This window comes from Dreissena polymorpha, chromosome 1 (genome assembly GCF_020536995.1).
Source record: "Dreissena polymorpha isolate Duluth1 chromosome 1, UMN_Dpol_1.0, whole genome shotgun sequence".
Classification (NCBI taxonomy): Eukaryota; Metazoa; Mollusca; class Bivalvia; order Myida; family Dreissenidae; genus Dreissena; species Dreissena polymorpha.
The window spans coordinates 79,769,028-79,784,215 of record NC_068355.1 but is presented as its reverse complement, the minus strand read 5'-3'; the positions used below and the strand labels follow the sequence as shown (position 1 = coordinate 79,784,215).

Sequence of the window (15,188 nt, the reverse complement as noted above, 5' to 3'; positions counted from 1 at the left end):
AGTGCTGTTTATTTTGTGTTAGGTCAGTAATGAATGAGTATGGCTACTGACATCCCACTTTTAAATCTCAATGATTTTAACTTAACTGTTTAAAAAGGAAAAAAATATCAAAACACACACTGTAATATAAGCTATCGGTGAAACAGGAGGGGACTTCTGGTTTGCGCTCTGTGTGTCCGTGAGTCTGTTACACTTTTCTGGATCCTGCGATAACTTAAAGTTCTTCATATTTTTTCATGAAACTAGAAACATGTACAGATGGCAGTATGGAGATTATGCACGTCATTTCATTTCTTTCATACATCAAGAATTCTGGTTGCTATGGCAACAAATAGACTAGAAATATTGTTGAAAATGGTGGATCCTGCGATAACTTTAAGTTCTATATATTTTTTCATGAAACTTGAAACATGGATAGATGGCAATATGGAGAATATGCACTCCATTTCATTTTATTCCTACGTCAAGAATTCTGGTTGCTATGGCAACAAATAGACTAGAAATATTGCTGAAAATGGTGGAGTTTCACCAGTAGGGGACCATATTGCTTGACAATAGTCTTGTTTTATATGCTATTTGTATGTTTAATGTTTTTGTTTGCGATGTTGATTACGGAAGTTTTAATATTGCCTTTTTATTTTTAAATTATTTGATGGAGTTTATTATGCCCCCAAAGCAGTGATAATTTTTTATCACTGGTTGGTGGGTTATTGTTGCACCCTCCATCACCTGGTTGGTGGGTAGCTGGCTGGATGCTTCATCTGTCCATTCTCTGTAACTTTTACATGCAAGGGAGAATTGAGATGTCCAATTTTTGACATTCTCCAATGACCAGAAAACGTCTCGATTACAAATCCCAATGTTTCTCACTGAATGGTCAATGGCACAATTCAAGGTCAAAGTCCACAATTTTCCTTTGTGCTCTGTTACTTCAACAAGCATAGATATCAGGCCTGATATTAAGGGCTGAAGGCCAGGCCTGAAAAACTTTGGCCGGGGGTTTGGGGGCCTTTAGACTCTGAATGATTAATCTATTTTATACTGAAAATCAATGCTGTCTGACACATATCTTACATCTCTGGCACATAACTGCTTTTGGGTGTTGGGGGCTCTGTTTCTGATAAAAATAAATTCAGTATCATTCTCTCATTAAAATAAACAGAAATCATTTACTTCTGATCAAAAAATGATTTGTTTTAAGACAATGTACTTAATCTAAATTTTATAAACATTCATGTTCCTTGCACCCAAAAAAACTAAACTATCATAATTAAGTCATACAAGTAACACATTGTTAAGTTATTCAAGTATATTTCAAACCAACAGCATAAAAAGTTTAGATACACAATGACACATATAATTCAATATATGACTAGTTAAAACAGTTTCATTTGTTGAAATATAGCTGCACAATGTTTACTTATAATTTGACTACCTAGGTAAGAGTTGAAGCAGAGCTACATAATGAGTGCAATTCAATGCATGACTAGTTAAAAGAGCTGAAGGCTCATTATTTCAATATATGACTAATACAAAATTGAGGTACATCATATCCTTTAAAAAATAAATATGCAAGCAATTTCAATATTTAAGTGCATATACTTGTAGTATTAATATTTGAGCTACTTTGCTATGTTTCATTAAAAGTCTTGTTAAAAAGAGTCAAAGTAAATTGAACGCTCTTTCAAAACAAAACGAAATAGTTAAACCCATTGACTTTTTTTGAAATGTACAAGGGTTATGTACACTGCATTCATTGATTGCACATAGTTGTAATTCAAAGCAACACTAGTCAAAAGAGTTGAACGCTTGTGATATCAAGAAATGACTCAGTTGTTAACAAGAAGTGTGTTTTTATCGGTGACACTTGATGCTGTTGGGCTCATAATTTCTGGACAAATGGTTTAAATAGGACCAGTCCCAATCAGCATCACAGTGCATGGCCAGCAAAGCAGCCATGACATTCATGCCGTGACATTATATTTCTTAAAATATTAAACGCTCTCAAAAATAAAATAGCATTATAAATTCAAACTTTCACGAGTCAATCATGAAACTTTAAATGATTGTGACATGTCATTTCTGAATAATGTAGGCATATTCGTCATGGATGCTTGTTTCTGTCTAAGACAGAAACAAAACTCTTCCTGCTACATGGATAATATTAATTTAAACAAACTTACCTGAAGAAATAATGCGATTGAAGATACAATTTGCTGCTGCTCGTTTTAGTTCGCCAAAATTCAAAATTTTCCGTAAAATTTTCTTTATGTATCCGAGTTACTTGAAAGCCTGAAAAACTAACATGACGTCATAAGCGTTTATCGGCCATTGATCGGTGTGGTATATTTACCGGCTACCGATCCAGATTATCCAAGGTATCTCCGAGAACCCTTGTCGTAAAAAGGTAGCTGGCCCCCCCCCCCCCACCCCCCCCCACCCCCCTCCTACAAAATTTCTCAACGGATTTGCGTGAATCTCAAAATCGGTTCTGAGCAAATTTAAAAACCGGAAATCCGACCCAGGCCGGAAAATTATCAGGCCTGGATATAAAATAATTTATTATTGTTATTTCCCATTTCCTTCAACCATATTAGCACAACTCATATGTTCTTAGCTGAAAGGCCAAAATTTAAGATAAAAGATCATTAACTTTATGTTTTTGTGGTGTTTAAACTTTTTAACATTCAATGACTTATTTTTGTCTAGTTCCTTTTCCAGTGAAGAATAAATTTCCCCTTCTCTGCATATACTTCAGGGTCATATGTCACATCCTGTGACGGGCCTTGTTTGCCATGGATATCAATAAGTAATTACCTTTAAGATTTCCAGGGGACAAAAATATTTATAAATGGCACTCGTCCTGCAGGACAAGTGCATTAAAATTTTCACTCGTCCTGCAAACACATGCACTTGTCCTTCAAATATGTGTGAAAGAAAGATTGCAAAGGACTGATATGACTAACAATGTTTCCTAAATCACTGCTAAAATGCTGCTTACTTAGTTATTCATGCCAGCTGATCACAGAAGAAATGTTAACTTACTTTATCAGAGCTCCAGATAAGGGTAGTATTTTCGTAATTACGAATTATTTTCAAGTCCGTTACGTTTTTATTTTAAAATCTTGTCGTACCATTAAGAATTACAAAATCAAGTTACGAATATTATTTTTACATCGGTTCGTATCGATTTTTATTGAGTTCGTTTCGCGTATTAAAGATCTTTGCGGTGCTTATATAGAATGGTTATCGGGTTTGTTTAACAAAGCGCATTTTTTCCAATAAAAGCGGCGTATACAGTCTTTCTGTCAAAAAACAATGGCGGCGCCCAGAGAGCGTCCTAAAAAACTGCAAAGCGTCCAAACATATTGTACGCAAAGCGAGCCGAAGTTAAATGTTTAGAAAGACATTATAGAAAAGATCTTATACGATGTTGTATGTTCAGTTGCCGACACAGTCGGAAAAGCTAAACAAAAACGCAACATGACGGGTCCAAACTTAAACACAAAAAATATTGAACGAGTCGTCGAGTGGAAGGGACAAGTCTCGTGGCTAATCGTTGAAAAGATTGAAGGGGAGGAAGATTGAATTTTTATTGTGAAATATGTAAAAAAAATCATCTAAGGCATGCAATCTAAGCACAGTTTGGGCATATGAAGGTATTTGAAAAATAAAATTGTATAATACTGAAAAGACACTGTTGAACTCGTATAAATAAAGTTGCTAGTATGTTTATTTTGATTTTTTTTTGCATTAAAATAACCATTATTATTTATTATTAGGTCATTTAGAAAAAATAAGAATTATTTTTCATAACTTAGTAGTAACGTTAAGAATAAAATTTCAGAGTTAAGAATTCTTTTTGAAAATCTGGTAGTAATTTAAGAATTTCACAAATCCTTATCTGGAGCTCTGCTTTATTTATGAGGAACACAAAATAAATAAAGACAAATTTGTTTTTTCCTTTTTCTAATGCTTGCATGCTTTCCATTTCGGATGGTTGAACATCGCTCCTGCCCCCTTTAAAGAACGCTCGTATGTCAGACATTTTTCAGATGAAATTCAGACTGGTTTAAAACCTTACTTCGCAGTAAAATAATTCTTTAAAAAAATCAATACTTACAGTGAATGAAGTCAGATGGTTCCCTGTCAACATGGACACGCAAAGTTTACACCAAAAAGCCAATATTTACTCGGGACACAGTCTCGCATAACAACGCGCACCTGCTGTATGAAATTTACAATTACGATTTCCGGTTCATTCGCGTTCTACTTTCGGAATAGATATGCTTTAAGAAATGATTTTATTTAATGTAAAAGAGTCTTACTGGTCAGAAAATACATATTTTAACATAAGTTTTTTTCACTCGTCCTGTAGGACAAGAGCTTTAGGGAAATTCACTCGTCCTTTCAAGATTTCACTCGTCAATACGAGCGGACGAGTGGAATTTTTGTCCCCTGATTTCATTTAATACAAAAAATAATAATATCAATTACCTTAAATCATTTAAATCTTTAAATCATATGTTCACTTTTAATTAATTTATTGCATTGCATTATTTTGCCATCATAACCAAAAGCAAAATATAAAAAATGTAAGGAAATAATTGGCATAGAAAAATTGCCAATATCAATATGATTATGAAAGGCATTTAAATTGCTGATCTATCATTATTTTATAGGCTGATACTCGTACTTCTTTCTTCTTTGAAGTTGTATCTAAAATTATGTGAATAAACATAAAAAGATAAATTAAATGTAATCAATAAAATATGTACAACACACATTATAACTATATTAATGATAGTAATGTTCTGGATCAACCAACCTGGAAGAAGAGTCTTTATTAATGGGGTTGTTTACCCTCGGGACTTTGGTTGAAAACCATTGGCTGTGCACACTGCTTGACATAAAATCTCTGCGGTAAAAGGCCGTTTAAAGCCTGAGGTCTGCCCATTTTTACTGGGCTGACCCATGTACATGTATACATGAGGGGACTTAGAAGCGTTGGTGCGGTGCTTTAATAAAAATCTAAGGATTAAAAAATATCTTTAAGTACAGCAGACTCTCTGAAAACCGGACGGTTTGGGGACCGGCCGGATCGTTCGGTTTTCAGAGAGTTCCGGTTTACCAAGAGTATGCATATTGCTGAAATATACATTGTATGCATTGTGTACAAAATCATATAAGAATAAAACAAACCATATACATTTACATGTACCATGTGATAACTGTACTCAAGTAAGGTTTATGTTTAAAGCATTCTTCAAAAAATGTGTTTTTATTCGATTCATAGCAAAAAAACATTCCATACAGACTTGTTTTGATTAATCCCTAAGTGAGTGTGGTGCTTTATACATGTACATACGTGACATTTGTCATATAGGCGAGTGAGTCATGTTCGAGTTCGCTATCAATAGCTCTGAATTAATTAAACCTCAAAGACAATTTTGACGAATAACGATTTGAGAAGACTTGTGGATTTGAGACTATTAATGCTGAAGATGCGTTTTAAATTAAGAAAAGGCATTGAATGAATTTGCAGACAGATGGATGGATATTTAACGGTCATAATTCTCACAGTTTTATCTGACAAACAAACAAATAAACAAAACAGTCTATTATGTAAAGTTAGAATACAACATTAATTCTAGAATGGACTGTTTCAGCTTCATTTGCATGGTTTTGACCATGCAAATGTCAGTGGTCATAAAAACAAGATTAAAGTCATAAATTATAGAGTTATCAATTAAAAATAGATGGACCTTTGCTCATGCACCGCATGGGCTAACCCCCTTTGCTCATGCACCGCATGGGCAAACCCCCCTTTGCTCATGCACCGCATGGGCAAATCCCCTTTGCTCATGCACCGCATGGGCAAACTCCCTTTGCTCAAACACATGCGGTGCATGAGCAAAGGGGGTTTGCCCATGCGTTGTATGAGCAAAGGGGGCTTGCCCATACGGTGCTGAAACAGTCCATACTAGAATTAATGTCGTATTCCAACATTACATAATAGACTGTTACAACCATTTAAGCGTTAAAACATGGCTATAAGATCTTTTAAACTACCGAGAAGATCACAAGAAAGTGATCGTCGCAACAGCATGCATTAATTTTTTAATTTAATTGTTTATCATAAGCTTAATAAAACGATCAAGTCAATCATTTTTTTGGTGTTACTGCACGTCTATTATAGACATTCACAGTTTGTTCTACATTATTTAATCGGACTTCTTTAGTGCGGAAACGACTTGACACCTTTATGGTATGTTTAATCCGATTATCGATGATTGCGCGAGCAAAATGTGTGCCACAGCACACCCTGTGCTGACTAGGTATTGTAATTTTCACGCCTCGGGCATCTTGAGAATTTGGACCGTCCGGTGAACTCGATGTATTTTACGTTGAAAATGACCAAATTCACGGAGATATCCATTCGGTTTCCGGTTTTGAGAGAGTTCGGTTATTCAACATTTTTTAACAAAGAAATAGAAGGAGAAAATACGAGACTGGCCCGACCATTGGGAATCGGGAGAGTTCCGGTATTCAGAGAGTCCGGTATTGGCAGAGTCTACTGTATAACTATTAAAAAGCGCTGAAAATGAAATATTCAACAAAAAGCAGTTTTTTCATTGGCCAGCTGTTTTTAGCAATGAGCGTTTTCATTGGCCTTTAAGTTTAAGTAAAAATACATGTAGGTCAATCCTTTTTTGATGCAAAAAATGTTCAGCGGATAACCTTGACATAAGGTTTATTATGTAATATGTTAACATTGTTTCAATTTAATGACAGGAATTATATTAAAAATATGATAAATGCATAATGGACGGGCAAGATATGCTGTAGCAATATGCTGATGATTGGTAGTATGTAGTGTTGGGCCCTTCTCTTCTGTATTTTTTGTATTCATATATCTTCGAAGCTTAAACATTTGTTGTTTATAATTTCTCTGTTGCAAATGGCAACCGGAAACATGATGTGAAGAGTCTTTCTTTCCTGTGTCACAAATAATGATATTGAACTAGTAGAACTAGTTCTAATTGCTGTCCATACACTACTTGTGGCCACAGAGGTCAACACAGCATGGTATCCTTCGTTAACAGTCTGTTTCAGTGGTAAAGATATCTTTCTTAGGTGTATCAGCATCATTGGTATGAGCTTCTGATGTCTTAAAAAGACTTTTTTTAGGTGTATCAGCACATTGTTTTAAGTTTCTGTTGTCTTAAGCAGATTTGTTTAGGGGTATCCACACAATTTAAAGGAGTTTCTGATGTCTAAAAAAGATATTTCTTAAGGGTATCCGCACAATCATTTCTGGGCATTAGAGATTTTTCAAAGGTGATTCATGCACCATTATTAGGATTGTCTGATGTTTGACACACTGATAAATACATGAAGTATCATACAAACATCTGTTCATTTATGAAAAAATACTTTTAGTTATAATATTAAATATTACAATGTTGTTGGTCACTGAAGTGATTGTTGTTGTTTACCGTTCTTCTTCTATAATAAGACAGGAAAATTTGCCTCAGAATTTGATTACAAAGTTTTGGACTCGTCTTATAATAGCGTCCTAAAAATAAAATTCAAATTTTTTCATAGATTTCTGAATGTAAATATTGATTATAACAGTCATAAGACAGCTGAAGATAACACCCAATATATATTGTGTACAAATTGTTTTATAAAAAGGTAAATTTAGTTTACCTCAATATATTTTTATCCAAATATAATTAAATATATAATTAAAATGGTCATTTTAAGATAAAAGACAAAAAAAAACCCGCCATTTTGTGCTTGGACAACAATTTTGACAGAAGGGAGACTACTCAATTCTTCTTTATTATACTGTACAAGACCCCTCTCAATAACATCCCTTTACTTAAACTATACTGATCTAGAACTCTTGTTAAATAATGAATTTGCATGCATGTACTTGCATTTATGCTTTTATAAACTAAGTGATTTAAAATAAAATTAAAAATCTTGACAAGATTGTACATCCAGTTTTAATCATACTATATAAACACACCATTATATAAATGCCTTGCAAGACAACCCTAGGTTTACATTAAGTGGAAAATATCTGACCCGGTTTCTGTGGCATGAGAGTACAGAGTGCTGAGGGACCTACTAACAGCACATAACGATACATAATAATGTTTAACTTAGAAGACACAGATAAAACACAATTCATCAATTTTATTCCTTACTCAAGCACAAGCAACAGACATACACTCTTCTCTCAACTCCAAGTCCTTAGGCGCCAAAACCTTGCCTAGCTTCAGTCTCAAACTATTCAGGAACTCAGCCTCACCCTCTTCACTCAAGTGGACCCCGTCATGGCTCCAATGTCCTACCGCCCATACATAGACCATTGAAGCTACCGGAAAATGCTTCACCACATAGTGAGCTATGGAGCTGCCCATTGCAAAATGGCGGGCAGTGAGATCGGGGTCACGGAAGGACCACCGCTGGCATATACCGGCCACCACCATGGTTGCAATGCCTCTGACCCTCAGTCGCCGGCACAACTCCGCTAGATACAATCCAATCTTACGTAGCCGCTCCCTGGTGATGTCATTTCCCCCTAGAGGCCTAGACATAGGATTGCAACGTCCGGACTCAAACACAGCATCGGCTCCAAAAGCCCCTCATTCAGCCACATTACCCGCATTCCACCTTGACTGAAAAACGGGTAACGTCCAGGCACCGAATAAATAAACTAAAACAGTTAAACATACTGATAGGACAAGGATATTATGCGGGTATAAATATGAAGAGGGGGTTTACGCAATGAGAAATAATTATACAAATCGTATAGCCCCCGGCACTGTGCTCGCTTTACTTGCGACATGCTTCGGAAACCTCCCAAGGAAAAATAGATCATATAACACCCAATACGATAGAAAACCAAAAAATACTCCTAAACTATACATACATAAGGGATCCCTCCCCAATGAGTCATTCGCACGACGAAGCTATCCCCCCAGAATGCGATCTTGGTTGTTGAAGAAGTCATATCGAATAATACAATGATAACATGATTCCCGTTCCGCTCATTTATACCCTGCGAGAGCACATATTACGCGACAAACAAAATCAAGCAGATAACATATAAATACAATAAATTAAAGATTATTAACCTTAATACCCACACTCCAGATACGCCGCTTAGTACTTAAGTATTTAAGACATTACCATTTATGAACATTCCACACTAAACGCCTAACTGAGAACCAAAGTTTATCAACACCATAAGGTCTGGCATTTACTGGCATTTCCAACACTCATAACAACCATTGAGCCTTTGGCCTCAGGCTTTTATGACTGTAGGGTCGTACGGTGGGCAGTATGAATATTTATCCATATGTTAACCTCTAATAAAAAATTTAATTTAGATTTTCTTTCAACCCTTAACTAACTAAAAAATGGAATGGTCCAATAAATGATTTAATCATTTACTAATGAAATCTGCGTGGAGGTTATGGCTATTTAATAAGCCAGCCCAGCCAAGGTGCCTATTAAAAATTCGAACAACACATTCAGGTGATACGCAATTCGTCTTATTTTGACATAAATCTAATTCAAATATTTTAAAAATTATTATGTCCCCAACCACTTTAGTGGTGTTTTGCCGTGTCTGTTGGTTTGTTTGTGTGTTTGTTTGCTCCAACTTTAACATTTTGCAATAACTTTTGCAATATTGAAGATAGCAACTTCATATTTGGCATGCATGTGTATCTCATGGAGCTACATATTTTGAGTGGTGAAAGGTCAAGGTCATCCTTCAAGGTCAAATGTCAAATATAAAGCTTTAAAGCGGTGCAAAAGGGGACAAAGTGTTTCTGACAAACACATATCTTGTTTGAAAATTATTTCTAAAATCTACTAAAGAAATAATAAATAAATTAGAAATATTTTTTTTTTTAAATAAATTTGTGACATCACACATCGCCTAACCCCCCCCCCCCCCCCCCCCCTCCCCCATGTCACAAACTGTCACACTTTCTTACACTGACCCCCTCCCACCAACTGGAGCGTGACATACTTCATGGATGGCCCTTAAAGCATTAATTACAAAACCATAACAGACCTGTACCCCGCCTGGAGTGGTACTTACGTAAATGACTCAGACGTGCAAAATGTAGTCACTTCAACAGCAGAAGCCATGGAGATCACATTGGACGTCAGTTTGTTAAAAAATTTCTTGCCCAGACAGAATTTTAACGCCACAATCAATGCAATTTATCCCCACATTCTGGCTTCCTATTTAAGATGCACTATTAATTATTTGCTGATGTTTTTATATATTGTCTTTAAGTGCATCCATTTACATTTCTAAACCAATGTCGGACAGATGAACCCCTACGGGCCAGAAAAACCCAGGGTGTCTGGTGTTATATCTATTGTGAGGACATCACTCGGGCCAGACTTGTGTAGGACATCACTTGGGCCAGACTTTGTGCCCAGAGGCAACCAAATCTATTCATCTGTTTTCTTTTCTTTTCTAACGCTTTGAGAAATTTAGGAGTGGGCCCCCAATTGATTCCTCCTAAAACGTCTATCCATATCAATTTTGTCGGAGGGAAGGCGTCTCGTAGGTATGTTATTTCAGACGCAATTGCGCAGCAGACTACGGCTGATAAAACGACTGTCAAATCATTACCTCCACCGTGTATGTAAATAAGTGTGGGAGCTTTACATGAAAGGCCCTCTGCCTCAATTGATTTCCAGAAGCCCGACCACCTCAAGCTGCTGACCCCCACCAAGCAATGTTGTAGGCTAGTCCTTAATTTGGAATTTCCCACATCTTTGCTCTCTGCCCGACCCATTGCAGTATGGAGTCACCAAGTATCCGAATACCTCTCAAATTAAAGCACCTTTCTTTACTTCGCCGATAAACCCATCCATTCTTCTCATTGTCTTGACAAACAGGCTTTGCATGTCGTAGTTTGCTTTCCATTTCTGAGCCTCTGTCTCCTTGGAACAGGCACTTGTCTCCACTTCCTTGATGCGTTTTTGCAAACATGCGACTTGACCCCCGCGCAGTGTATCCCAAGACAGGCGCTGAGGTGCCAAGACCTCAGGCAGCTGGGGAGTCCCATAGACAGACTGCTCAGAGATAGCAGGGCTTCCCAATGGTACTGGTGTATCCAACGGCAGTTAGTTTGCGGGCGTCTGTTGGACTGGGGATAGGCTTGGGGTGGGACTTTGTCTTAACCGTTCTTCAGGTGCCTCGCCGACTTCGGCTCTTTTTGGACCCCGGGCTCCCTTAGATCCCCGGAACCCCACTTCGTCCTGCTGTGGGTAACGTCTTGTCCTGCGTACTCTCGTTTGTTGCCATGTCTATGCGGGGATCTACGAGGCGATGGTGGTGAAAGATCTTCTGTCAGGTCCATTTCCTCTTCTTGAAGCAGGCTAGCCTGGCTTGATGTGCTGGAGGGGGCCTGACCTTGTGTAGCTGGTGAAGCTGTTGTGGCTGGCGTGGCTGGTGTAGCTGGTGTTGCTGGCATGTCTGGTGTGCCTGGAGTTGAGGCGGCCTGACCTCGTGAAGCTTGCGTGGCTGGTGTTGAGGCGGCCTGACCTTGTGTTGCTGGCGTGGCTGGTGTGGCTGGCATGGCTGGTGTGTCTGGTGTAGAGGCGGCCTGACCTTGTGTAGCTTGCGTGACTTGTGTGACTGGCGTGGCTGGTGTTGAGGCGGCCTGACCTTGTGTAGATTGCGTGACTTGTGTGACTGGCATGGCTGGTGTTGAGGCGGCCTGAACTTGTGCAGCTTGCGTGGCTTGTGCGACTAGCATAGCTGGTGTTTAGGCGACCCGGCCTTGTGTATCTTGCTTGGCTTGTGTGACTGGCATGGCTGGTGTTTTTTGGCGTCCTGACCTTGTGTAGCTTGCGTGGCTTGTGTGACTAGCGTGGCTGGTGTTAAGGCGCCCTGGTCTTGTGTAGCTTGGGTTGCTTGTGTGACTAGCGTGGCTGGTGTTGAAGGTGCCTGACCTTGTGTAGCTTGTGTGACTAGCGTGGCTGGTGTTGAGGCGGCCTGACCTTGCGTAGCTTGCGTGGCTTGTGTGACTAGCGTGGCTGGTGTTGAGGCGGCCTGACCTTGTGTAGCTTGCGTGGCTTGTGTGACTAGCGTGGCTGGTGTTGAGGCGGCCTGGCCTTGTGTACCTTGCCTGGCTAGTGTAGCTGGCGTGGCTGGTGTGCCTGGTGTTGAGGTGGCCTCACCATGTGTAGCTGGCATGGCTGATATTGAGGCGGCTTGACCTTGTGTAGCTTGCGTGGCTTGTGTGACTAGCGTGGCTTGTGTTGAGTTGGCCTGGCCTTGTGTAGCTTGCGTGCCTGGTGTAGCTGGCATGGCTGGTGTGCCTGGTGTCGAGGCGGCCTCACCTTGTGTAGCTAGTGTGCCTGGTGTTGAGGCGGCCTGGCCTTGTTTAGCTTGCGTGGCTTGTGTGACTAGCGTGGCTGGTGTTGAGGCGGCCTGACCTTGTGTAGCTTGTATGGCTTGTGTGACTAGCCTGGCTGGTGTTGAAGCGGCCTGGCCTTGTGTAGCTTGTGTGACTGGCATGGCTGGTGTTGAGGCGGCCTGAACTTGTGTAGCTTGCATGGCTTGTGTGACTAGCGTAGCTGGTGTTGAGGCAGCCTGGCCTTGTGTAGCTTGCGTGGCTTGTGTGACTGGCATGGCTGGTGTTTTTTGGCGTCCTGACCTTGTGTAGCTTGCGTGGCTTGTGTGACTAGCGTGGCTGGTGTTGAGGCGGCCTGGTCTTGTGTAGCTTGCGTTGCTTGTGTGACTAGCGTGGCTGGTGTTGAAGGGGCCTGACCTTGTGTAGCTTGTGTGACTAGCGTGGCTGGTGTTGAGGCGGCCTGACCTTGTGTAGCTTGCGTGGCTTGTGTGACTAGCGTGGCTGGTGTTGAGGCGGCCTGACCTTGTGTAGCTTGCGTGGCTTGTGTCACTAGGGTGGCTGGTGTTGAGGCGGCCTGGCTTTGTGTACCTTGCCTGGCTAGTGTAGCTGGCGTGGCTGGTGTGCCTGGTGTTGAGGCGGCCTCACCTTGTGTAGCTGGCATGGCTGATGTTGAGGCGGCTTGACCTTGTGTAGCTTGCGTGGCTTGTGTGACTAGCGTGGCTTGTGTTGAGGTGGCCTGGCCTTGTGTAGCTTGCGTGCCTGGTGTAGCTGGCATGGCTGGTGTGCCTGGTGTCGAGGCAGCCTCACCTTGTGTAGCTAGTGTGCCTGGTGTTGAGGCGGCCTGGCCTTGTTTAGCTTGCGTGGCTTGTGTGACTAGCGTGGCTGGTGTTGAGGCGGCCTGACCTTGTGTAGCTTGTATGGCTTGTGTGACTAGCGTGGCTGGTGTTGAGGCGGCCTGGCCTTGTGTAGCTTGCGCTGCTTGTGTGACTAGCCTGGCTGGCGTTTAGTCGGCCTAACCTTATGTAGCTTGCATGGCTTGTGTGACTAGCGTAGCTGGTGTTGAGGCAACCTGGCCTTGTGTAGCTTGCGTGGCTTGTGTGACAGCCTGGCTGGTGTTGAGGTGGCCTGGCCTTGTGTAGCTTGCGTGGCTTGTGTGACTAGCGTGGGTGGTGACGAGGTGGCCTGACCTTGTGTAGCTGGCGTGGCTGGTGTTGAGGCAGCCTGACCTTGTGTAGCTTGTATGGCTTGTGTGACTAGCGTGGCTGGTGTTGAGGCGGCCTGGCCTTGTGAAGCTTGCGTGGCTTGTGTGACTGGCATGGCTGGTGTTGAGGCGGCCTGAACTTGTGTAGCTTGCATGGCTTGTGTGACTAGCGTAGCTGGTGTTGAGGCAGCCTGCCCTTGTGTAGCTTGCGTGGCTTGTGTGACTAGTGTGGCTGGTGTTGAGGTGGCCTGGCCTTGTGTAGCTGGCGTGGCTGGTGTTGAGGCAGCCTGACCTTGTGTAGCTTGCGCTGCTTGTGTGACTAGCGTGGCTGGCGTTTAGGCGGCCTAACCTTGTGTAGCTTGCGTGGCTTGTGTGACTAGCGTGGCTGGTGTTGAGGCAGCCTGGCCTTGTGTAGCTTGCGTGGCTTGTGTGACTAGCCTGGCTGGTGTTGAGGTGGCCTGGCCTTGTGTAGCTTGTGTGGCTTGTGTGACTAGTGTGGCTGGTGTCGAGGTGGCCTGACCTTGTGTAGCTGGCGTGGCTGGTGTTGAGGCAGCCTGACCTTGTGTAGCTTGCGCTGCTTGTGCATGGATAGTGTGGTTGGTATTTAGGCAGCCTCACCTTGTGTAGCTGGCGTGGCTGGTGTTGAGGCGGCCTCACCTTGTGTAGCTTGCGTGGCTTGTGTGACTAGCGTGGCTGGTGTTGAGATGGCCTGACATTGTGTAGCTTGCGTGGCTTGTGTGACTAGCGTGGCTGGTGTTGAGGTGGCCTGACCTTGTGTAGCTTGAGTGGCTTGTATGACTAGCGTGGCTGATGTTGTGGTGACCTGGCCTTGTTTAGCTTGCCTGCCTGGTGTAGCTGGCATGGCTGGTGTGCCTGGTGTTGAGGCAGCCTCACCTTGTGTAGCTTGAGCTGCTTGTGTGACTAGCGTGGCTGGTGTTGAGGCGGCCTGACCTTGTGTAGCTTGAGTGGCTTGTGTGACTAGCGTGGCTGATGTTGTGGTGGCCTTGCCTTGTGTAGCTTGTATGGCTGGTGTAGCTGGCGTGGCTGGCATGGCTGGTGTGCCTGGTGTTGAGGTGGCCTGGCCTTGTGTAGCTTGCATGGCTTGTGTGACTAGTGTTGTGGCGGCCTGAGCTGGTGTAACTGTTGTCACAGGCAGTGACATTCCCAATCAGTGATCCCTGTTGATCTCTGGAAGGGAAGGCTCACTGGTGGTAGACAGGGTGGTCTGCGTTGTGGGAACCTCAGCCTGGACCATAGGGACATGCACTGATTGGCCAGCTTGAACCTGTTGGAACTGGTTAACAATGACCTGGAGCTGGCGGACCAGGGACTGCATCTGCACGAGCTGTGTGTTGTGAGCATCTGTATCCGCACCAACGTGTCCACGTCCAGCTGGCGTGACACTAGAACTTCTTCTGCCTGTTACCAACACATGGCGCTGTGCTTTGAACCACAAATCCATTGTTTCTTCTCACAGCCTCTTCACCACCGCAAAATCTGCCTCCGGCATAATGTTCCCATCTCTCAAAAAAGCCCCTGTAAATGTAGATTTTTGATAGATGGCCAATTCAGTTTTAACT

At 41.9% G+C, this 15,188-nt stretch overlaps 1 protein-coding gene across 1 annotated transcript; it reads right to left on the bottom strand.

Annotated features, from left to right (window-relative positions):
* Positions 1-12,621: 12,621 nt before the first annotated feature.
* On the bottom strand, positions 12,622-14,770 carry LOC127832417 (ice-structuring glycoprotein-like). The gene is made up of 4 exons (XM_052357918.1): positions 14,227-14,770; positions 13,958-14,182; positions 13,477-13,900; positions 12,622-13,399 (listed from the first exon to the last, which is right to left on the bottom strand). Exons 1-4 carry the CDS (start codon positions 14,768-14,770, stop codon positions 12,622-12,624), a joined length of 1,971 nt encoding a protein of 656 aa, XP_052213878.1.
* Between the last annotated feature and the right edge of the window lie 418 nt (positions 14,771-15,188).